Source organism: Alligator mississippiensis, chromosome 1 (assembly GCF_030867095.1).
Source record: "Alligator mississippiensis isolate rAllMis1 chromosome 1, rAllMis1, whole genome shotgun sequence".
NCBI classification, from domain to species: Eukaryota; Metazoa; Chordata; order Crocodylia; family Alligatoridae; genus Alligator; species Alligator mississippiensis.
In genome coordinates, this window is record NC_081824.1 from 232,763,157 (window position 1) to 232,787,988 (window position 24,832).

A 24,832-nucleotide genomic window follows, 5' to 3' on the forward strand; every position below is an offset into this window, starting at 1 on the left:
TTCGAGCTGCCCCTCTAGAACTTGGAAGTGAAGGAGGAGGAAGCAGCATGACTGGACTATTTGAGGGCAGAATGGTTTGTGGGGTATAGGGCAGGAGTGAGGGGGAAGAGGAGAGGCAACCAGGGGAGTTTCTGGCCCTTTGCAAGGGAGGCTGCTCCTGTGCTGGATCCTGCATCATTTGTTGCAGAATTTGAAAGCTGGGTAGAGAATGAGGCAGAAGCTCTCAGGTTCTGTGGGATGAAGCAGGAAAGGATTTTATTCAATCCCTGCCTTAATCACCATTTCTGGGTGATGCTAGACATATCAAAAAACAGACCTTTATTTTCCTGTGGATCACTTACTGCTTCATTGTTTTAGTGTCTGACTTGAGACCCTGTGGTCTGATATGCAGAGTCTTGAGCACTTAGAGATAAAATTGATGTGAGTGGGAATGAGGCTTTGAACAGACCAGGTGCTACAAAAAGAGAACTACTCTGCAAAGTTAGACCCCAGCTCCCTTGGACTGCACATGCAGAATTACTTTACTGTTTGTCCACTACTAGCTTTAATTTATGCCTCGCCGTTTCCTATATAGGGAATGTATGAAAGATAAATTGCGAAGATAAATCACTAATGTCTGTAAATCACCATGCTGTGTGAAGCACTGAGGTCTGTAAATCATCTAAAAAGGATCTTGAGGTACCTCCTTGAAATATTTCAAGTAGCCTTTCGGATCTGGGCTAAGACACTACAATTGGAACGTCATGGCAAAGCCCCTGGGGAAATAATTAATTGTGAACTCAAGACTGGGTCCCAGTAGTGTGCAGCAGTTAGTCACCCATGAATCGCATGGACTTTACAATAAAGGTGTTGTTCACACATTTCATGAGCTAAACACTGTGCATCCCATGTATTGGTTGAGGGAGGACTCTCCTCCTGGGGGATGGGTAGTACAGGATGAGGTAATTGGATATTGCCACATAACATATTTGAACAAAATGTGAATCCAAGTTGTACAGACAAGCTTAATTCAGCGTCTCCTATCTTTGGAGTGGTTTTGTAACTTTTTGAATGTAATTTCTGTGATGTGATTACAGAATGTAGCATATTAGAAAGTTCAGCAGTATAGGTCCTTCCCATGGTTAGCAAAGTGCATGAGGATACTTTACAAAGCCATCAACTTCTTCTGAATGCAAGCTAATTGATACAGCTTCCTAAAGCCTGGTTTATAATGTCTGTCTCTGTAGCACCGTTGGAAATGAGAGAGCACATGATAACCTACTCGGATCTGAAACTGGATTCTTCTAAACATGGAGGCAAAGGTACCTATGGAATCAAATATCATTGTAGGAAAATAGGTGTGGGGAGGACCATGGGAGACCACTCCAATCAGACCACATGCTAAATTACTATTTACAATAATTCATCATTTAGAATAATAATTGAGAGATTGACAAATTCAACATCCCATAAATAACAAACAAAATATTTTCAATTAGCTCAATAATAATGTATACTGGCAGATAAAGCAAATACTTATCATATAACAAAAGCAATTAGGTTATCAACTTTAACACTCAGGCAACTTATCACAGGTGTATACACTTAATCAGCCAAGTCTCCACAAAATCACTCTGCCCGCAGCAAAGTAGCCCACTGTGGAGTGGCTGCAGTGGAGCCCAAGGGAGCAGTACTCACTCTGCCTCAGAAGAGGGGTGGCAATGCCATCATCTGGACAGAAGATGAGGGTGCCTGTCAGGACCCCAGGTGTGGCTGCTCCAGAGACCAGGATTTCTTCCCTCTTCCAGTCTTTCCTGGATTCCTGTAACCAATCACACCATTCCCCAGACAGGTCCTCAAGGCAGCTCCCCTATGTTTGACACCTGGTGTGCCCCTTCTCAGCTGTACTTTATTGAGCTCTCTGCTGGAGCTCTCACAAAGCCACAGTTCCCTGCTACTTTCTTTAGCTCCCCCAGAGAACCTGCTCTAGCAACCCCTGCCCCCTCCCTCCCAAATGAATCCCTGCACCCAGGGAGCTAAAGCGTGGGGAGGGGAACCCAAGCCTGCAAACACCCTGATTGAGCTTGCAAGCTCTGAGGAAACCCTTCAGCACCTTTACAGTTACATCAACCACTTTTCTCTCATGAAAAATACTCCCATAAAAATGAACAGGGGATGAGACTTCCTTTTGCCACAACTACCCTTCAGAATTCATGTTTTTAAAGATTTTAGCTCAGAGATCTTTTTAGCTGAGGATCTTTGGCAACTTTCTGTATCAACCCCTTTCTTTTTCTCAGAAGTATATAGCATGTTTTCATCATAGCTCAGCCCTTCTAGAGTAGGTAGCAGGCTGCTCTAAAGCTTCTGATTAAACTGACCTCAATAATCTGTTGCGTATAAGGTAATTGGCATCGGTGAAATTAGTGTGCTTAGTGTGCTTAATGACAGCCTCTGCTTTCTCAGGGTGCTTTCCTCAAAGGATCTGCAGAAAGCCTTCCTAAGGATGCATAGTCAGTTTTATATTAGATTATCAGGATCTGGTTGAAGAGAACCACAGAATCCTTGGGGTGGAAGAGACACCCCACAATGGTCATCCCAAGTAGAGGCTTTCCCCTCCAATTCTCATCTCCCAGCATGGCATAATAGACTACTTTGGGATCCTGCTTGACCCTTCCCACATTGCACTATCAAGTCTGCAAACCAAGTGTGAACTCTGTTCCCATTTCCTCACCAGTCAGACAGAAGGAAATGACAGCTTACTCTGAGCTGAAGTTTCAGAACCAGGCTGAGCAGCAGAGAGGCCGAAGATTTCTGGAAGCAGGCAACAGAGGTGCTGGAGGCAGCCCAAGCCCATCAAGGAGAAACAAAGGTAACTATGTCTGGTTTCTGAACTGCCTTGGTATTCTCACTTTCCTGTTATCTCAATAAGTATAAGATACATGTTGCACTCATGATGTGTCCTTCATGCTAAATCCACCTGCCATGTGATGTGTACCCAATGAGACATTTCACCTGCTTCATCCTCTAGTAACTGTTTGGCAGCTTTTATCCACTTACTGCTCCTAGAATGCAAGTGCTCTGCTTCTTGCCACATGGTTCCTTCACAGACAATAATCAAACTTCTGCCAAACATTTTCTGCTTTTCTTTCCTTCCCCTGTTGGATAATTCAGGGTCCAGCTTTCCTCCACAAGCAATCAGTGAAATAAACTTACTTTTACTTTTCTCAACTGCTGAGATTTTTCAGCCAATAACTTGACTTCAGAACTTCAGACTTTTAAAACACAGAGACAGACAAATATGGCACAACCTAAGACCCCTGTATCTCACCTTGTTACTCACATTCCTAAGACCCCTGTATCTCACCTTGTTACTCACTGTAGCTGGTTTGTTCCAGTCTCCATTTAACCATCACTTTACCTCATTCAGAGGACACAGACTTACACAGATTCATTTGCTGCTTTTTTTCAGAAAATGGTTGACACAGTTAGGATGGCTACTTAACATAAGCAAATGGCTGGCTTAACATAAGCATTCATAAGCAAAATTTGCTTTATCTCCTAACGATAGCCAAGGGTTTGCATCCTGTTTCTTTTACTAATGAGCTATATATCTTACAACACTACTATATTGTTGGGAAAATGTTCACTAAGTGTCTTTCAGTGTTACTTTTAACGTTGCATTCTGCGTTGTGGTTAGCAGCTTGCTAGGCCACAGGTCATAGCCTTTTATCCAGCTGCAAATCTAATGCTCCCCAAGATCCAAATATTGTCACCCTAACACAAAGCAGGACCATCCCCAACTATACCGTCTGAGCTGAGACTTTCTATAGCATAAACTGGTCACAGTGCTTCAGATGTGGCTTCACCAATGCCAGAGAGAAAGGAATAATGACTCCCTTTGATTTGCCTTGAACACTCCTACTAATGCAGCCCAGTGTGTTGTTACCCTTCATTGAACCAGGTCATGCTGTTGGGTCAATTTCAGCTTATTATCCACTCTAAACACCACCCCACCCTTCCTCCTCTCCCCCTGCCTATGTCCTTTTCTTCAGAGTTGTTGCTTAGCCAGTCAGTCCCCAGCCTGCACCAGTGGATGGCATTGTTCCTTCCTAATCACAGGACTTTTCACTTCTTATCATTAAATCTCATAAGATTTATTTTGGACCAATCCTCCAATTTCTTGATGTCTCTCTAAATTCTAGCCCTACCATCCAGTATAGATACTACTCCTTCCAGTTTGGTGTCATCTGCAGACTTGCTGAGGGTACACTCCATCCCATTATGCAAGTCTTTGAAGATATTGAACAAAACTGGCCACAGTAATGACCCCGGGGGCACTCCACTTAATACCAACTGTCATCTAGATACCGAGGCATTGATTACTACCCTTTGAGCCCAACAATACAGCCATGTTTTGATACGCCTCACCCTCCATTCATCCAACCCATAGTTCCTTAGCTGGCTTGCAAGACTGTTGTGGGAGACCATATCAGAAGCCTTGCTAAAGTCCATGTATATCATATCCACTGTTCTTCTCACACTCACAGCGCCAATCAACTCATTGTAGAAAATAATCAGGTTGGTGAGGCATGATTTGCCCCTGGTGAATCCATGCTGAGTGTTCCTAATCACCTTCTTCTCCTCCCAGTGCTTTTAAATGAATTCCTTGAGCACTTGCTCCATGATTTTTCCAGGAACTGAAGTGAGGCTGAGTGGTCTGATGTTCCCTGGATCCTCCTTTTTCCCTTTCTTACAGATGGGCACTTTATCTGCCCTTTTAGAATTATTTGGGACCTCTCCTAATCACATCTCAGTTTGAAGCATGGCTGTTTCACAAAAAAATGATTGTGGTTAATGTATTTTTCTGTAAAATTCACTGTTTAAATTGTGCTGGAAAATGACATGTCACCTGATCAGGGAGCAGAAACAATAGGCAAAGCAGTGTAGGTTTGTAGTATATAGAACAAACTGTGGCTCACTGGTCTGCAAATGGACACATTTTTGTCCCAGACATTTGACAGCATTACGGAATATAGTGGTACTGCAGCATTTGGCAGCATGCTCTCAGACAGAAAAAGAAGGCAACATTTACCAAATAAATTGTTCATTGAAAAATACTTCCTCAGCTTTACTAATACAGGTGTCCCTTGAATTATGGGGTTCTTTATATGCTAATTTGAACTTTGTGTTGAGCATCTTTAGACCCATAATTCGTTATATAGGAGGTAAATTCGTTCTTATGCAACCAGCATAGACATCTCCCTGCTCAAGCAGGTAAGTCTATGTGGGGAGGAGAAAGGACCATGGCCCCACTCACCCCAGCACATGCTGCAGCAGCCCAGGGAGCAGCCAGCACCAGCTGTCTGCAGCCGCTGGGCTGCACCGTACTTTGCCTATCCGCACTCAGCTCTGCTCCTGGGCTGCTCTGTACCTGATGCAGGCAGCTGGTGTTGCCTGTTCCTGGGACTGCTCCAACATGGACTGGGGAGAGTGCCGTGCCCTGCGCCTCCCGGGGCTCCACTTGTCTGCACACACCCCAGCACGTGCTGGACTGATCCCAGCAGCAGTCACCACCAGCTGCCTGTACCTGGGCACAGCGCAGCCCAGGATTAGAGGTGAGTGAGGACAAGTGGAGCCCAGGCCCAGAGGGACAGGCAGAGCATGGTGCAGCCCAGCGGCTGCAGGCAGCTGGTGCCGGCTGCTCCCAGGGCCACTGCAGCTGGGGCTGAGGTGAGTGCCGCTCTGTTCCCTTTGCTTTGCTGCCTTGTGCAGGTCCAGGAATGGCACCCCTCCCCCTGCCCCTTCCCTAGTCTCAGCCTCCCACCCTCTCTCCCTCCCTCACTGCCATGGGAACCTATCCGTATTTATTACATTGTAAAGTGGGTTCACTTTATGCGAATACAAGTTATATGCCATTCTCCAGGAATGCATGTACTGTGAAAATCAAGGGAAACCTATACATATTATCAAATGCTTTTACATCATTTTTCCTTTCCATATTATATTTATAATTATCACTTGCATTGTTTTAGAAGGTAGGAATCCTAGTCATGGACCTGAGCCACATTAGTGTGATTTTCCCTGATCAAACACAGAGCACAAAGACAGTCTCTGCCCCAAGAGGCTTATACCTATGTGTGGCAGCACTAGGGTAGAGACATAAAAGAAATTAATACAGGGTGAAGTGTCACTGCCTTTACTGTATATCACCTGGTTTTTGGTAGCTGACTGGCATTCAGCTAGGTACTGCTGTCTGTATATTTTCACTGTACAGTTAGCTTGTGTGACAGGAACCCAGGCCAGAGAACATGGAGTAGCCTGTCTCAAGTGTGCCCAACCACACTGCACAGTCACATCTGAGCTATTCTGCTTTCAATGGAGCTGCCTTTTCTGGGAGCATCCCTAGGACTTCTAAATGACACCCAGTGCTTCTTTGTTCTACACCAAACCATGAGTGAATCTTGGGGGGGGGGCACCCGCAGAAGCGGCCAATGGCAGTGGCCCTGTCATGGGAGGCACCAGCCCTACCGACAGCATCACTGTCGGCAATCAGGAAGGGCATCAGTCCCATCAGCGGGGCATGTGCACCCCCATGCACCCCCTACCAGTTGCCTATGCACTGAACTGAACTGCTCCATGTTGTTTTCTACATTGAGCTGAGGGACCAGGGGGTGAAGAAAGTCTGGGAAAGCACTGTCAGGGCTGAAGAGATGTTATAGCTGGTATCATTAGAAAGAGGACAGGCTACAAGTTCTAGTGAAAACAGCATCTAGACTTTATTGTGGGCTGAATTGTATTATCCTTTACTTTCCCACATGGCTTTTTCCACTTGTAACAGTGGCATGGTCAGCATTCATAGCTAGTTTGGATGCCACTGAATAATTCTGTCTTCGTGCTTCTTTTACCAGTACACCACAGACATGTATATTTCCCAATATACTTGTATTTTAAATCCTAGCACTGGCATGGATTCCTGCCTCAGTCAATAGTTCATTTACTGCTGCTTTTGTAGTGTTGGACTCCATAACTGCACATACATGACTTGCTTTGCACTTATGAAACAGCTGTGTTAATGTCAAGCACAGAGAGGGGAAAACTTCATTCTGGTAAGTCCAGTAGCACCAAGAGACTTCTCTTTCACTCACTGTTCGCTTTCCCTGATACCCACATTTTTCCCCATCAATCACAGCTATTTCTAGGAAACATATGTATGGATGTCCAGTCAAGTGTTTCTCCATTTTAATTCCTGAGGTTTGTTTGTTTGTTTACATGGTACGTTATATAGTTTTGCAGATTTCAATACTTATGCCATATTATCTTTATTTCTCTTCTTATATCCTTCAGCTCCACCTCGTCGATGGCAGTGTGCTACAGTTATTCTTGGGATTCTCTGTCTGGTTTTGTTGATAGCAACAGGAGTTTTGAGTTACCTGGGTAAGTTCAGGGTGAAGGATCCACAGCAGATGTGACAGGAATTCTTGTAATGTTTTGGAAGGGCAAGGTAGTGTTTTCTGATGGCTCTAGGAGAAGACTGCAATGCTATATTATTTGCACTATATCACTGAAATACTGAACGTCTGTGTGGGGTACATGCAAGATGAAACAGAAGATGGGACCTGGCAAATGGGGGAGGCTTACCTGGAACATGAGCTGTGTGAAAGCTTTTTGGCTTACATGTTCTTGCAGTGATTTTCTTTAATAAGTGCCTTCCTCTTCAGGATGAACCATGACCCCTAAACAGAGCAGAGACTTGGCACCAGAGTACAGCAGTTTTTGGATACCAAATAACACAGAGCCACAGGCCTCCAAATCCCTACTTTGATTTGGGGAATTAGATATGTTCAATGTGGAACTGAGAATCAAGATGAGCTGATTGGAAAATGGCTGGTAGGGTGGAAGTGAGCCAAGGTGCTGGTGTCCATCTCCATAGCACCAGACAATGAGAAAGAGACCACCAGCGTGCCCTGCTGGCACAATTTCTATGTACTCTAAGTCAATTCTGTTAGCTGGAGCCATTTCATAATCCTCTCAGACCTTCTGGACACTCCTGCCTACAGTCCTGGCATGTAGGAGGCAATGTCATATACTGAGTCCCACCCGATGGTGATGAGTTGGGCTTTGCTCCTGTACTCTAACCCCCTCTCTACCCCTGACACTGATGAAGTGACCTCACTGTACCATGTTTTTTTCTCCATCCATGACAAAATTGTACAGCAGAAAGACTGATATTTTTCACAGGAGAAAGGGTTCATCTTTTTTTTTTTTTTAATCCAGAAATGTTTTGAGTCAATTCAATATTAAAAAGCACAAGCATAGGACAGGGAAGATGGCACAGTGCTTGGTAGAGCTGTATTTCGTTGACCTGAGTAACAGGCTCTGCCACTTCCAGCAGGACTGGCAACTCCTCATGGCCCCTCTAATCCCATCCCTCCCACTCAGGTCTCACCTGGGTACCCCCTCCCCTTTCCTGCTTTGCCTTCATTGTTATTCTGAACTCTGGGAGCTTGTCTCCGAAGAACAAGAATTGTGATCCTGGGTGCCCTGTCCCACACCATCTATCAGGCTCTGACAGCCTGGTCTCAGTTCCCAGGGGACCTGGAAGGCTGCCAGTTCTGCAATAATCCAAGCCCCTCTGTGGGGCTTCTTCAGTGGTCTCATTTCCTCCCCTTCAGCCACTCCCAGGCCTCACAGCCTAAACCGTGACATAGTGCGAATTCCCAACACAATCATGTGCAGCTGGGGGCCTTCCTCTGAGCTCTCCTGGGCTTCTGCTCCACGCTGCTAGCTTCTCCCAGCTCAGGTCCTCCTGGGCCTCCAGTCTCCCATATTGCTTCTCTGTTCAGCACAGGGAACTCCTCCAGCTGGCACAGCCAGAGTCAGTTCCCTGCAATGCTTCTCTCTGAGCTCCTACATCCAGCTCTGCCCAGGTGAGACTGCCCCTCTCTGCCTCTGTAGCTAGACTTGTATAGCCAAACTTGGGCAGATTTAGCATTTTGAAAGTGGGGTGCAGATGGTGAGGCACATCATAACATAGAAAACAACACATATGTTTCTCCAGTTAAGGATAAACTAGAAGCTATGCTAATATGCTGGGGACCTGGGGCTGTATTACCCAGTTTAAGGTTGAAGCAAGCAGACATAACTTCATTGGAGTGAGTTATAAACAATCTGAAGGGATATGAAATTGGAGCTTTATTAGGAGGAACAGTTAACAGACGACAGGTTAGCAACACAAAAGCTAGCTCAAGTGGTGGAATATGAGGCGCATTAAAAAGAAGAGAGGGTTATTAACACCCGTGGAACAAAAATTTTAGAAGGGATTGGGTAGATTATAATGAGCCATGAAATCAAGTGACTCGCTCAGCACTGCCTGCCTACAAATGCTACTGCCACTCCCTGGCATTTGGTTTTAAATTGATTGGTTCAGGGATCAAAGGGAGGAGCAAGTGCACAATGCACGTGCCTTGGATCTGCTCCTGTAGCTCACAGTCTGCAACAGTTGCAGAACAGTTGTCAATCTCTCTCTCTCTCTCTCTCTCTCTCTCTCTCTCTCTCAGTAACAGGGCAGGGTCCCCTTTACAACCCGTTGTCCCCATTGCTGGTTGCCCAAGCTGCACTACATCTCCAAGGGTGCACCTACTGTAATTTAACCTCCATGATGCCCCAAGCATCTCAGTCAGAGGGTTGAGAGCAGTGTGTGGAAAGAGACATGAGGTGTGCTGTGTGTACCTAGATGAAGGGGAGGAGAGATGGCCAGTAGGTACATCAATATCAACTTCCCAAGGTCCTTGTGGCACCCCACATAGATGAAGACTAGGGCCAAACTAACTCGACAGCAAATATTTCACTGTGGTTCATCAAGCCAAAATGCTGGGATTTTTCCTGATTCATAAAGCTGGAAACCAGCATGTTCATACTTACACAAAGTGCTAGTTTTCCAGCACTTGCATTTACCATTTGAAATAATTTCTGTATACAATTCTCAGCTGGGTCTCATGGTCACTCTTACAATTGCAGCAGCTAGGGACATGCCCCATTACTGTTGTAGCCTACCCTGGATCACACTGGACAGGAGCAGTGACATTATGGCCCAAAAGCTCATGGTTTGCAATACTCGTTTCTATCTGCTTCCACAATGTGTGTGATCACCAAATGCCTAGCTTTTTGTGGTTTTCTGTTGAAGAGGGACTGACTTTCTCTTCTGCAAAAAATTATATGATAGTTTTGAAATGTTTTTGGTTGAAGTGAGGGGATGAAGCCCAGAGCTGGACCATCCTAGAGAAATGAAATTCCTCAGCAGGTTTTGTTTTGGTTTCTTTTGTGTTGTTTTCTTTAAACCTTGGGCACTCCAGGAGTCTTAGATCTATGACTTCCCTGCTCAAGGAAGACATTGGAAAGTTTAGAAATAATAACATCCTTCACCCAATGCTTCTCCCAGTGGAGCCAGAGGGTCTGGGCCACCCCTCAGACCTCTGTATAAATGAACAGGGAGGCAGGTGGAAAGGTGAGCTAGCAGGAGACCAGGCAGGTTTCAACTGCAGGTCTGTTAGGGATCCAGCACGTGATGTCAAAATTTGAAGTGTTCTGCAGAAGGGCTCACTATTGAGAAATCACCATTATTTCCCTCAGTGGAAAAAATGCTCTATCTGAAGACTTCAAGCTGTAACCGTGGGTTGTATTAGTATTATCACGTCCTTTTTGTCACTGTAATCAGAGAATGTCAGATCTGTGAAACTCTCATGTAACACTGCTGTGGTGTTCTGAAGTTTTAGATACGAAGCTCAGCCCAGGAAAGGGAAGCAGCAGTGAGCAGTCGCCGTCCTGCCCAGACCAGCAGCCAGGCCTTCCAGAAATTCCAGATGAACAGCGTGGTGATACAGGTAAATGATGGAATAGCAGGAGATGTACATTCAAGTAAGATCCAGACCTATCTGGGAGACTGTCGTTGTACCGCAGAGTGTTGCCTCCCCCCTGAAACATGTTGACCTTGAAGAAAGGAAAGAATCATAGCAAATTAGGGTGGGAAAGGACCTCCTTAGTTCATCTAGTCCAACCCCCTGCCTGAGGTAGCTTCATCCCTATCCAAACCATCCTATACAAATCCCTTGTCTATCTTCTTAGGAAAACAATTCAGTCAACCCTGACACAACCACTAGGCATAATACCCTAACTTGCTGCAGCACGGCTACAGCAGCCAATATCCTGCTTCTCTAAATGTTGTTTATACATTCTCAAGAGATGCCAGAAAGAGGGCTATGCCCCCAACTACAGAGGAAGGCAACCCCCTTGCCACAGTCCATCCCCATCTTCCTTCCTGACCCCACATATGGTGATCAGTCTGACCCTGAGAAGAGGGGCAAGACCCTCTAGCCAGGAACCTCCAGCTTTCAATCCCAGCAGGACCACTGGCGCATTGCAGTCCAAATCCTCAGCCTTGGTTGCAGCCAACAGCCAATGACTCTGAGGAAGGCATAGAGAAACCCTGACTTATATAGGAAACAGGGAGGGGGGGGGGGGCAGGGGAGGAATTCCCTCCCAGACTAATACAGGAACCAGAAAAGCCCAGAAACTTGGGAAATATCCATAGCAGAATCTAGGCCTAGCCATGCCTCCATCATCCTTGACCAGTGGTTCTGCAATTTCTCCTTGAATGCCTCCAGTGACTGAGAGTCCTCAACTCCCCTCAACAGTATATTGCACTGTCTCACTATTCTCACAGTGAAGAACTTTTTTTCTGGATATCCAATCTAAACCTACTTTGCTGCAATTTCAAGCCATTGGTTTGAATCCTCCTCTTTGCAGCAAGAGAGAAAACATGCATTCCCCCTTGTTTATGGCAACCTTTCAGGTATTTCAATATGGCTGTCAGGTCCCCCTTTAATGCCTTTCCCACAAGCTAAACACTCCTAGCTCCTTCAGCCTTTCTACACATGGCTTCCTTTCCAAAGCCTTTATCATCTTTGTCACCTGCCTTTGGACCCTCTCTAACTTCTCCACATCCTTTTCAAAGCACAGAGGTCAAAGCTGCACACACTACCCTACAGGAGGCCTAACCAGTGTCAAGTAGAAACACTATCACTTCCCATGTCTTCGACCTAATGTTTCTACTGAGACGTTGCAAGCCGCATTTGCCTGATGTGAAGCTGCATCACACTGCAGAATCAGACTGAGTCGGTGATCTGCCAGGACTTCTGAATGCTTCTCCATAGTGCTGCCATCCACCTAGGTGTCACCCATTTTATTTTTGTATTTTTGATTATTCTTCTGAGGTACAGCACTTTGAATTTCTCAGCATTGAACATAATCTTTTTAGAGACATGAGACCATTCAGCCTGCAGAAGATAAGGCTTGGGGGGGGCTTGGTGACATGCTATAAGTAGATAAGGGGTGTGCCCCAGGATCCAAGAGAACAGGTGTTCACCAGAGCGCCCCAAGGGATAGGAAGTTCTAACCGCCACAAATTCCTGGAAGGACAATTGAGATTGGACATAAGGAAAGTCTTTTTTAGAGTCCAAGTGTCCCAGAGGTGGTGTAACTACCTACTCTGGACTCATTCAACAGGTGTTTGGATACTTATCCTGCTGGGACATTTGACCCCAGGAGACTTCCTGCCTATGGCAGGGGGCTGGACTCGATGATCTAGCAAGGTCTCTTCCACCCCTAATGTCTGTGACATTTATGAAGCTTCAGCCCAGCTTTCAGTGTTTTGAGACTGGATCCTTTTCCTTTGCATCTCCTGCCCTCCAGTATGTTCACAAATCTCACAGAGATGTTGCTTTGCGGCCGCACTTGCAAGAAGGAGTGAGGAATGGGCCTCCTCACTGTCTTGCTTCCCAGGCTGACTCACTCCTCTTTCCTGTTGGGTTCAGTTTGGGATAGTCCAGGGCTTCGTCCGAGGATGGATTTCCTCCCACCTGGCCCTAGTTCTGGCCACAGCCCTGGTCCTGAAGATGTCAGTGAATTTAGCAGGAGAGGGAGGGGCTTCCCTAGACACTTTCTGGCCATACACTTTCTCCTGAGGAAAGGCAGATCTGTGGCTATTCAGCAAAGTGTTTCTGTGTGAGCGGGACAAAATCATGGCCACAAACTTGTCCCCTTCAAAGAAATGTTGGAAACAAATGCTGGATCTTGTTCAAAAGAAAGGCTTGATATAACATAAAGGGGAAAAAAAGAAAAAAAAAAAGATTTGGCCTTTAGGGATTGAGCTCTCTTTCAAAATTAAGGAAGATTGGGGGGAAATTGTTAAAATAGGTAAAAATTCAAATGGAATACTTTCAAAATGTGAAAATATTTGAGTGACCCAAACACAGAATGAATTGCGGTTATGAGTTGATACATATGCCAGAAATATTACCTTTATTCAGGATAGGAAAATTGTTTAGGCAGTCAGAAGGTTTCAGGAGATGAAAAACCACTTCCCCAGGCCGCAGCAGGCATGACTGTCCTGATTTCATTTTGAGGCTGGTTCCTGTCAGTCAGGGCCTGGTGTTCCTGGCTCTTGCCCACGTCTCAGTACTGGGGTCAAGATGTCATCTCTTGTCCCCAGATAGAAGGTGAAGGAAGAAGGCAGCATGAAATCCCTCTGCGGACAGCAATGTCTCCATCACTGGAGTGATCGGGGATGTGGTAACCTTATCTGTAATGTGTTTGTTCCAGGGCAGAAGTGTCCAGCACGGTGGACTACTGCTGAGGGCAGGTCCTATCTCTTTTCTCCTGAGAAAGGAACTTGGGAACATTGTAAATCCTCCTGCATGTTTCAGTCTGCCCGGCTGCTTAGCATTGAGAACAAAAAAGAGCTGGTGAGTGCATGCTTCCTGTAACACTATATCAGTGCAAAATGTGTAGCTGAATGAGCATGGCCCTGCTCACGAGCTTTGCTGTGGGACACGTCTCAATGCTCAATTTGTTGTGGGGAAGGTGGGTGTCGAGGGCTGGGCACAGGTTGCCTCAGCGTGAGGTTAGCCAGCAAGGAGTCCCCACGCTGAGGCACCCTGTGCAACAGCCAGCCAGGGAGAGACTTGGAGAGACAGGGGAGCAGGCAGCCCAGAGCTATCTGCTTCCTCATCATGAGGCTCACTGCATCCCAGCCAGCCAGAGAGCAGCTGGCTACAGTGCAAGGTGCCCCAGCAAGTGGGCTTAGCTGCACATGGACATGGAGGAGTAGGCAGCCCCCACATCTTCTCTTGTGTCCTCGCACACAGCACACTGCTGTGCTTGGCACTGCTTTTTTTATTTTTTCACTTTGTTGTTGTTGTTTTTTGTGTTTTTTTTTGGGGGGGGGGTTGTCCTGGGAAATCCCAGTAGCTAATTTTGCCCCAGCACTGCAAATTAGCAGTGCCATACCGGGTTTAATGTGTAACACATGTGGTTTAAGGCACCACAGGAAGTTGGCCTGCCACAAACTGCATGTACCTACAGGTCTGGATCTGGACTCTGCGAGCAGAAAATTTCCAAAGCCTCAAGGCCTGGTTCTGTAGTGCCCTCCACCTCCTCAGTCGGCCTATCCTCCATATTAGGAGCTGTGCAGGGGTCTGATTTGGCTGGTAGCTGAGCACACTATTCAATGGAAAAACTGTGGCCTAAGGAAACATCCAAGGCTGCAGTGTAACCTTTGGCAAAGCAAAGACTGGGCCCCTTGGCCATTCTCTTTGGCAGTTTTGAGAGAATATCTGTATTTGGGCCCTTACCATCACCCTGAACTATCTCCACACATGTTAATGGGATTTGCCTTAAATCCAAAAGGTCTGGGCTGCAATTGTGAACATATCAGCCCGAATGGACTTGGTTTTTGGAGGTAATGGGTAGGTGAGCGACCAGGTTGTAGCCCTGGAAGTGAGAACCCAATATTACCTAGAGGGGTGATCTCTGCACTGAGGTCTGCATGGCTACTGTATGTGGGGAACAGCCAAGGCCCTGCTAGCTCATTCCAGGCATTTGCGCTCCCTAACAGCTGACAGAATTCACCTTCTCTCCATTTTAGGATTTCATAAGACAAGAATTATATCAATATTATGAAGATCGTAAGAGTGTTACCTGGTACTACCCATTCTGGATTGGACTGTCACATGATCCTGAATCCAGGAAGTGGGTCTGGGAAGACAACACAGCTCTCTCGTCTGGCCTGTAAGTCTGTGTCACTAGGATGACCTCACCTCTGCAGCAGTGTACATCACTCACAGCAGTATGCAGTTCACCATGGAAGTGGGAGCTTCAGACTGCACCAAACAAGTGGGGTCTTGAAATTTGCTAGACGCTCATCTGGCAATAGACCCCACCCCCAGAACAGGTCCCAAACAGCCTTCCCACCCCCTTTGGCAAACTCCTGCTTCCCGATGCTCTTGCAGAGCTGTGGTCTGATCACTTTGTAAGCCCAGAGGAAACTGGTGTGAGGTGGCCTTTGGAAGCCTGTTAGTGCAACAGCAGAGGGTAGGACCAAAGCCATGACACCTCCTCATGTTACTAACATAACGGTGTGCCATGGAAGTGCAGGGATTCTGTGCTGGGAACATCTAGTCTCACCCTATCACTTGTAGCCTTTGAGCAGAAAAGCATCCCTGACCTTCCTTCTGTTAAATCATTGTTCAGCATTGCCCAGTGTCCGGACAACCAGCACAGAGAGCCCCCAGCCCTGTGTCTTGGTATGGTGAGCTCAGGAGGACAGACATGAACCATAAACTTTGCACTTCTGTTCCAGGTTTGATCTCCAAGATCTCAGTCATCAGAATGATCAGGGCAGAGTTTGTGCCTATGTCCAAGGTGGGAAAGCTAAGCCTGGAGGCTGTGGAGAAACTCACTTCTGCATTTGTGAGAAGGAAAAAAAGGAGAGACACATTAATGGGAAAAAAGTGGGAATGCCAGCCTGAGATGCTACATAGACACAGGAAAACATCATTTCTTTCTGCCCGCTCTGGACTTTTGTGCGTGTGCCTGTTTCCTGGATCTCTCTCCCCAGCAATGAAGCTGCCTGTACTGGTGCCAATAGACATGTATAGGGCCCTCCTGCTTACATCCCCAGATCTCACTTTCTTGGTCCTGTATTTTGAGCATGTGATGGCAACCACTTGGGAAAAGAGAAAGACCTAAGAGGAAACAGTGTGTATGGCCATAGGAGCATCACAGGCCCCTGGAAATGAGACTGCCATCCTGCAGTTACTGCCCCTGCCCAGACACAGATGCCCCCTGCTCTTTGCAAAGCAGACCCTTGCCCAAGTGCCAGAGCTACAGGAATAGGGTTTCCTTCCGTTCTTTTGGGAGACTCCATGTCCTCTACGTTACAAAAATTATACCTTGCTTCTGGAATAAACCTTTGCCCATTACCCCTGTATCCTTACTGCATGAATAATGGGAGCAGAGAGGTCAGGAACAGGTGTGCACACCTGGCAACTCTGTTAGGCTGGTGTGATTTCAGGCTGTGGGCAGCCAGGTCTGGGGGTTACTTCAGGCCAGGAAGTCAGAAGCCAAGTATCTGCCTGGGAAACCAAGTGGAGGGTTCAGAGGATCAGGCAGAGCACAAGATCAGGAGGCTGGGTAAGGTTTTTGGGCGGTTGGGCCAATGCCCGGTCAGCTTTTTGGAAGGTGAATTAGAGAGCATGTTCAGGAGGCCACCTAGGTCACGTATGCAAGGAATCCATCAGTCAGTAGGAGCACAAGCCAAGGGTGCACAATGTAGGAACAAGGTTGAGCTCTGTTGACTAGACATGATCCGTTGCAGGTGAAGCATTTGTGTGGGAAGGAATAGGAGTCAGCTGACCTTGGGTGCCCACTATGGTGGCAGGGAGTGTGTGTGCGCCTAGGCCTACGTGGAGGATGCTTGCAACCTGTGTCTACCACTTTGGTATGGTGAGAGGTGTCAACTGGGTTTGAGGCACTACAGTGGTTAGGCTAGAGCTCCTGGTTCAAGGCCTCTATCTGATACTACTGACCACCCTGCCAATGTGCTGCTTCAAGAACACCTTCCAGGGTGGGCTGACCTAGGCCTTTATGAGTGGTCCTTAGAACATTTCTGTACCAAATTAGCTCCCCTGTGTGTTCTTCTTGTCCATACCCTACCGAATCTACTAGGTATTGTAATTTCCCTTATCTCCATCTTGGGCTCTAAGGATATCTTTAACCTAGTATTCTTCCTGTTCTTGCACCATTACGGGTGATGGAGAAGTTTGGGAAAAGTGAGGGAGTGTGCTTTATGTGTACGGCTTGAACAGGGACATGTAAAAACCCAGATGGATTTTCAGTGTTATGAGGAGCTGATTGGATTAATTCTCTGAGTGATATGGAAGGGGCTGATATACCTGTAAGCATAGGTGGTGCACGCAGGTGCACATGCACCCTCTGTTTGTGGCGGTGCACCCCCCTGCAAAAAGGTGCCACTGACACTGTTGGCAGCACCTGCAGGCAGTCACTACTCGCCACCTTTCTGCCGGTGTCTGCGGGCAGTCCCTGATCACCCCTGGCCGCCACCACCAGCATGCACCATTCATCCCTGTAAGCCAGTTTCTGTGAGGGCTGGTGAATATGGAGGTGTTGTGTTGACAGCCATACTTTCTGTCCAATCGAGTAAACAAGGCCCCTGCTGCTGCTTTTGGTCCACCAGTCATCTGTAAACCTCCTTTGCCTTTTCCAGCTGGTCTTTTAGTACATCTGTACACATGCTGTGGGGTGGAGGGAGAGGACACTTTAACTAGAGTGTCACGTGCATTCAGTCGACATGCTTTAGTTAAAGTGCTCCGGCCACCATTTTGAATTGTGGGGATGTTAAGTACATGTGACGTGGATGCTTTTGGAGTGTGCTAATTAGCATGCTTCAGCAGACTTGCAGACTCAATTAATGGAGTCAGCTCTGAAGTGTGCTAATTAGCACATGTCAGAGCAGAGGTCCATCATGTTTATAGCTGCCCTTAGTTCCTATTAGACATGTTGTACCCAGTCCATGGCTGCAGGATTATTGAAGGTAACCAGTAGAGCAGGGTGTAGCCAGGAGTGGATCCCATAATCAGCAAAGAAAGGCATTGCCCAATTGAGGCATGCGTGGATTTATTATAGGCTAACTGGGCACATGTTAGCAGGGGAATTCAAGCTGTCTTTCTGGCAATTGCGGTGGTACTGGAAGTAATGCTCTAGCACCTGGTTTATTCTCTCTGCTTCACCATTTGTTTTTTGCTGTTAATGTGAACAAGAGCTGGGTATGGACTGTCAGCAGATTCAGAACCTCACTCCTGAATGGGATTTGTGGTTATATGTTATGTGGTCTGGGAGACTATAAAGGTGAACCACATGGACCCAACCATAATTGGGCTTTATTTTTAGTTGAGGGAAAACCTATGCATGGAATAAATTGGCATATTTTGGTTAACTTGGCTGTCACCTTCAGGACTATGGAATATCCTTTGGATTTCGGTATCTCTACAGTAAAGTCTAGGGAACTGATGGACCAGGGTCACTGGGAAGAGGAAGAGGCAGGAGCAGCACCCAAGGTGTCTGTGTGGGTCTTTTTGTGTGGGCATAAAGATCACAGAAGAAGACAAAGTCTCAGATTGTCTCATGCAGGTATGGCCATCAGAAATATAAGGCAACCAGTTAATGTCTTTTCTGTTCCTGGGTGCCCAGCTAACAGTGAATCATGGCTTCCCCAGGGTATGGTCAGTCTGGCCAGATCCACAGGCATATTAATTCTATCTTGAGTGAATGAGAACCCCCTCCCATCCCTGGGGCATCAGTCAAGAAAAATCATCATCCTTTTTCAAGGAAATTACTTCTTGAGTGGAAGTGTATAGCAGGGTTAGGAAGACTGAGTTATGTGACACTAATGACATTGCATAGCTGTAGAATGGGACTGGGTTCTGCTGGCAACTGAACAATGTCAGTGTTACAGTCTATCTTCCAGGGTAGCATGTCTGCCTTTCCATTCCTGGACTCAGATTGGTACATGATTTGGAAATCAAAACAGGAGGGAAAAAAACAAACAAACATCAAGCACAGCTGTCTCTGATTAAATAGTTTCATCTTATGGAAATATTCTAAGTTCTTGTGGTCTGCAAGGATCTGTATCTTGTGTCGCGCTCCTTCAAGGTAATGCTGCCAGAGACACTATGGCTGATATCACCTTCCCCAAAGGCAATACAAGTGGCCAGGACTTCCTGATACAGGATCTCATCATTTTGTTTTGCAGAGTATGTATTCTAGAGAAGAGAGTACAGGGATGCAGACGTGTTCCGGGCCCTGCCACTGGGAGAACACTGCACCTATGGCCATGCTAGATGCATCTATTTCTATGACAAATGGCAGGGCAGGGTCTGGGTGGGAAAGCACAGGGGTAGAAGTGAAGGCCCGTTTCAGGTGTTCAAATGCTTGCTGAACAGCCTTGGTCCAGTAGAAATGGATTTTTTTTTTTTTTTTTTTTTTTTTTTTTGCAGTAACATACTGAGGGGGCTTACTACGTCAGCAGTGTTTGCAGTAAAAGTTCACAAACTCTAAAATCCTTGGAGCTGTTTTACCTGGGAGTGGGGTGGGGAGGGGGCTTTCCACTCACAGATGGCCTGAACTATCCTTGGGTTCATTTTTAGGCTTTCAGAAGACTGACCAAATCCAAGGAGCTCAATTGTCGGTTGGTTGGATGAGCACTTTTGCACTTGCTTCACCAGGTCGTGTTGTCACAGCCTTTCCAGTATTATTGAGAGGTGTGTCACAGGTTGGCTAGGTTCTTCTGAGAAGTTTACAAGGTTATCCAGGTACATGATCACAAATTGTGCTATGAAACCTACTGCAACATTGTGAACAAAGCCATGGAAAGTACCTGGAGCACTGGTAAGTCTGAAGGGCATATCAAGTATTGAAAATGCCCATTCTTTTCCCCTCATGCTCAGCATGAATTCATAGGAGGTCATAAGATCCCCAAAGATCAACTGTATTGAAGATAGAGGCTGTTTTGAGCTGATCAAGCAACTCTGAGAGGGCACTGGTTACAGATAGTAATTTAGTTCAGTGCCCAATATTCAATGCATAGTTGGAAACTCCTGTCCTTTTGTTTTTTAAAAACAGGATGTGGGCTCATGTAGGTGAGCTGGACTTATGTATAAAACTCTAGACCAGGTTTCCTTTAGGTACTCACAGACAGCAGAGTTTGGGCTCTGACACAGAATAAATTCCTGTGGGATGTATTTTTGCTGTCGGCTGTAGGTCGATGGGAAAATCATGATCTCAATGCAAAGGAAGAACACACATATTTTTATTTTTGTATTTTTGATTTTTGCAGCACCTTGCATTTCTCACCATTAACTATAATCTTTTTAGAGACATGAGACTCTTCAGCCTGCTGAAGAGAAGGCTCAGGGGGGACTTGGTGACATCCTATAAGTAGATAAGGGGTGTGCCCCAGTATCCAGGAGAACAGTTGTTCACCAGAGTGCCCCAAGGGATAGCAAGGTCTAACCGCCACAAATTTCTGGAAGGACGATTTAGATTGGACGTAAGGAAAGTCTTCTTTACAGTCCAAGTGTCCCAGAGGTGGTGCAAGCACCTACTCTGGACTCATTTTAGAGGTGTTTGGATGCTTATCCTGCTGGGATCATTTGACTCCAGCAGACTTCCTGCCTATGGCAGTGGGATGGACTCGATGATCTTGCGAAGTCCCTTCCACCCCTAATCTCTGTGAAATTAATGAAGCTTCAGCCTAGCTTTCCAGTCTTTTGAGATTGGATCCTTTTCCTTTGCATCTCCTGTCCTCCAGTATGTTCACAAATCTCACAGGGATGTTGCCTTGCGGCCCTACTTGCAGGAAGAAATGAGGAATGGGCCTCCTCACTGTCCTGCTTCCCAGCCTGACTCACTCCACTTTCCTGTTGGTTTCAGCTTGGGGTAGTCCAGGGCTTCCTCCGAGGATAGATTTCCTCCCACCTGGCCCCAGTTCTGGCCACGGTCCTGGTCCTGAAGATGTCAGTGAATTTAGCAGGAGTGGCTGGGGCTTCCCTAGATACTTTATGACCATACACTTTCTCCTGAGGAAATGCAGATCTCTGGCTATTCAGCAAAGTGTTTCTGTGTGAGAGGGACAAAATCATGGCCACAAACTTGTGGCCTTCAAAGAAATGTTGGAAAAAAATGCTGCATCTTGTTCAAAAGAAAGGCTTGATATAACATAAAGGGGAAAAAAAAAGAAAAAATTTGGCCCTTAGGGCATGAGGTCTCTTTCGAAATTAAGGATGATTTGGGGGAAAATTGTTAAAAAAGGTAAAAATTCAAATGAAATACTTTCAAAATGTGCAAATATTTGAGTGACCCAAACACAGAATGAATTGTGGTTCTGAGTTGATAAAAATGCCCAGGATTTTACCTTTATGGTTTCACCACTCAGAAGGTTTCAGGAGATGAAAAACCATGTCCCCAGGCCACAGCAGGCATCACTGTCCTGATTTCATTTTGAGGCTGGCTCCTGTCAGTCAGGGCCTGGTGTTCCTGGCTCTTGCCACCTCTCAGTATTGGGGTCAAGACGTCATCTCTTGTCCCCAGATAGAAGGTGAAGGAAGAAGGCAGCATGAAATCCCTCTGCAGACAGCAAAGTCTCCAGCACTGGTGTGATGGGGGATGGGGTAAGCTTATCTGTAATGTGTTTGTTCCAGGGCAGAAGTGTCCAGCACGGTGGGCTACTGCTGAGGGCACGTCCTATCTCTTTTCCCCTGAGAAAGGAACTTGGGAACATTGTAAATCCTCCTGCATGTCTCAGTCTGCCCAGCTGCTCAGCATTGAGAACAGAAAAGAGCTGGTGAGTGCATGCTTCCTGTAACACTATATCAGTGCAAAATGTCTAGCTGAATGAGCATGTCTCTGCTCGTGAGCTTTGCTGTGGGACACGTCTCAATGCTCAATTTGTTGTGGGAAAGGTGGATGTCGGTGGCTGGGTGCAGGGTGCCTCAGCATGAGGTTAGCCAGCGGGCAGCCCCCATGCTGAGGCACCCTGTGCCCCAGGCAGCCAGGGAGCAGCATGGGGAGACAGGGGAGCTGGTAGCCCAGAGCTATCTGCTTCCCCATCTTGAGGTTTACCGCATCCCAGCCATTCAGAGAGCAGCTAGCTGGAGTGCAGGGTGCCCCAGCGAGTGAGTTTAGCAGTACATGGACATGGAGGAGTAGGCAGCCCCCTCATCTCCTCGTGTCCTGGCACACAGCACACTGCTGTGCTTGGAATTGCTTTTCATTCCCGTTTTTGTTGTTGTTGTTGTTTTGTTTTGTTTTGTTTTGTTTTGGGGTGTTTTTGGTCCTGGGAAATCCTCGTAGCAAATTTTGCCCCAGCACTGCAAATTAGCAGTGCCACACCTGGTTTAATGTGTAACACATGTGGTTTATGGCACCACAGGAGGTTTGTCTGCCACAAACTGCATGTACCTACAGGTCTGGGTCTGGACTCTGTGAGCAGAAAATATCCAAAGCCTCAATGTGTGGTTCTGTAGTGCCCTCCACCTCCTCAGTTGGCCCATCCTCCATATTTGGAGCTGTGCAGGGGTCTGATTTGGCTGGTAGCTGAGCACACTACTCAAGGGGAAAACTGTGGCCTAGGGAAACATCCAAGGCTGCAGTGTAATCTTTGGAGTGGCAAAGACTGGGCCCCTTGGCCATTCCCATTTGGAGTTTTGGGAGAATATCGTTATTTGGGCTCTTACCATCACCCTGAACTATCTCCACACATGTTAATGGGATTTGCCTTAAATCCAAAAGGTCTGGGCTGCAATTCTGAATATATCAGCCTGAACAGACTTAGTTTTTGGAGGTAAAGTATAGGTGAGCGAACAGGTTGTAACCCTGGAAGTGAAAATCAATTATTACCTAGAGGGGTGATCTCTGCACTGAGGTCTGCACGGGTACTGTATGTGGGGAACAGCTACAACCCTGGTAGCGTTTTCAAGGCATTGCACTCCCTGACAGCTGACAGAATTCACCTTCTCTCCATTTTAGGATTTCATAAGACAAGAATTATATCGATATTATGAAGATCGTAAAGGTGTTCTCTGGTACTACCCATTCTGGATTGGACTGTCATATGATCCTGGATCCAGGAAGTGGGTCTGGGAAGACAACACAGCTCTCTCCTCTGGCCTGTAAGTCTGTGTCACTAGGATGACCTCACCTCTGCACCAGCGTACATCACTCGCAGCGGTATGCAGTTCACCATGGAAGTGGGAGCTTCAGGCTGCACCAAACAAGTGGGGTCTTGAATTTTGCCAGAGACTCATCTGGCAATAGACCCCACCCCCAGCACAGGTCCCAAACAGCCCTCCCACCCCCTTTGGCAAACTCCTACTTCCCAATGCTCTTGCAAAGCTGTGGTCTGATCAAATACAAGTCTTTAAAGATGTTAGGGACCTTTCATCTCGACTCAGCACACACAGACCTACAGTTTGTAAGCCCAGGGGAAACTGGTGTTGGGCGGTCTGTAGAAGATTGTTAGTGCAACAGCAGAGGGTAGGACCAAAGCCATGACACCTTCTCATGTTACTAACATAACTTTTTTCTCTGTAAAAATGTCTGTTCTAAGATCCATAATTGCTTTGTAAAGGGCAGTCATTTGGGATTGTGCAAGGGTTCACAGCATTTTATCAGTGCTATGGGACATGAGATGCTGGGAAAGGGGAGGTAATACGCTGAAGAGACACTTGGTACATGAATTTCTACTATGAATGCTTCCTGCACGCAGGTGATCTGTGGTTTACATATGAGAGTATGGAGGCTTTTCTCTCACTCATTAAGGGAATGGGGACCCCTCTGGGAAAATCAATCAGCAGATAAACAAAAAAGTTCAACATGTTTCATTCCAGGAACAATTTCTGGCAGGGGGAGTTTAGGTGAGCAAGGGGTGCAGATGGCCAGAATGTGATTTTTAGTAGACCCTGTCTATGGTGAGCTCAGGAGGACAGACATGAACCATAAACTTTGCACTTCTGTTCCAGGTTTGATCTCCAAGACCTCAGTCATCAGAATGATCCGGGCAGAGTTTGTGCCTATATCCAAGGTGGGAAAGCTAAGCCTGCAGGCTGTGGAGAAACTCACTTCTGCATCTGTGAGAAGGAAAAAAAGTAGAGACACATTAATGGGAAAAAAGTGGGAATGCCAGCCTGAGATGCTACATAGACACACGGAAACATCATTTTTTTTCTGCCCCCTCTGGACTTTTGTGTGTGTGCCTGTTTTCTGGATCTCTCTCCCCAGCAATGAAGCTGCCTGTACTGGAGCCAACAGACATGGATAGGACCCTCCTGCTTACATCCCCAGATCTCACTTTCTTGGTCCTATATTTTGAGCATGTGTTGGCAGCCACTTGGGAAAAGAGGAAGTCCTAAGAGGCAACAGTGTGTATGGCCATAGGAGCATCCCAGGCCCCTGGAAATGAGAGATGGAAATATACCTGCCATCCTGCAGTGACGTTTGCCCAAGTGCCAGAGCTACAGGAATAGGGTTTCCTTCATTTCTTTGGGGAGACTCCATGTCCTCTATATGTTACAAAATTATACCTTGCTTCTGGAATAAACCTTTGCCCATTACCCCTGTATCCTTTCTGCATGAATAATGCGGGCAGAGAGGTCAGGAACAGGTGTGCACACCTGGCAACTTTTGTTTGGCCGGTGTTATTTCAGACTGTGGGCAGCCAGGTCTGGGGGTCACTTCAGGCCAGGAACTCAGAAGCCAGGAGATCTGTCTGGGGAACCAAGTGGAGGGTCCAGAGGGTCAGGCAGAGCACAAGATCAGGAGGCTGGATCAGGTTTCTGGGAGGTTGGGCCAATGCCAGTTCAGCTTTTTAGCAGGTGAAGCAGAGACCACGTTCAGGAGGCCACTTAGGTCACGTATGCAAGGAATCCATCAGTCAGTAGCAGCA

General features: G+C 46.6%; 2 protein-coding genes across 2 annotated transcripts; both read left to right on the forward strand.

Annotated features, from left to right (window-relative positions):
* The first annotated feature begins 1,942 nt into the window (after positions 1 to 1,942).
* On the forward strand, positions 1,943 to 18,437 carry LOC109281292 (C-type lectin domain family 7 member A). Its single transcript, XM_019480054.2, has 6 exons — positions 1,943 to 2,848; positions 7,324 to 7,413; positions 10,746 to 10,859; positions 13,636 to 13,778; positions 14,960 to 15,102; positions 15,674 to 18,437. Exons 1-6 carry the CDS (start codon positions 2,728 to 2,730, stop codon positions 15,840 to 15,842), a joined length of 780 nt encoding a protein of 259 aa, XP_019335599.2. The 5' UTR covers positions 1,943 to 2,727; the 3' UTR covers positions 15,843 to 18,437.
* Positions 18,438 to 19,559: 1,122 nt separating this feature from the next.
* Positions 19,560 to 24,487, forward strand: LOC132250111 (oxidized low-density lipoprotein receptor 1-like). Its single transcript, XM_059726313.1, has 4 exons — positions 19,560 to 19,779; positions 21,591 to 21,733; positions 22,918 to 23,060; positions 23,910 to 24,487. The coding sequence occupies exons 1-4, from the start codon at positions 19,758 to 19,760 to the stop codon at positions 24,037 to 24,039; spliced, it is 438 nt and encodes a 145-aa protein (XP_059582296.1). The 5' UTR covers positions 19,560 to 19,757; the 3' UTR covers positions 24,040 to 24,487.
* The last annotated feature ends 345 nt before the right edge of the window (positions 24,488 to 24,832 follow it).

Bases quoted from the DNA above. Each gene is read 5' to 3' on its own strand.
- LOC132250111 (XM_059726313.1), top strand. From the start codon at position 19,758: ATGGAAAGTACCTGGAGCACTG. The intron at 19,780-21,590 runs GTAAGTCTGAAG...TGTTTGTTCCAG, and splicing joins GGAAAGTACCTGGAGCACTG to GGCAGAAGTGTCCAGCACGG. The intron at 23,061-23,909 runs GTAAGTCTGTGT...CTTCTGTTCCAG, and splicing joins ACAGCTCTCTCCTCTGGCCT to GTTTGATCTCCAAGACCTCA.
- LOC109281292 (XM_019480054.2), top strand. From the start codon at position 2,728: ATGACAGCTTACTCTGAGCTGAAGTTTCAGAACCAGGCTGAGCAGCAG. The intron at 10,860-13,635 runs GTAAATGATGGA...TGTTTGTTCCAG, and splicing joins TGAACAGCGTGGTGATACAG to GGCAGAAGTGTCCAGCACGG. The intron at 15,103-15,673 runs GTAAGTCTGTGT...CTTCTGTTCCAG, and splicing joins ACAGCTCTCTCGTCTGGCCT to GTTTGATCTCCAAGATCTCA.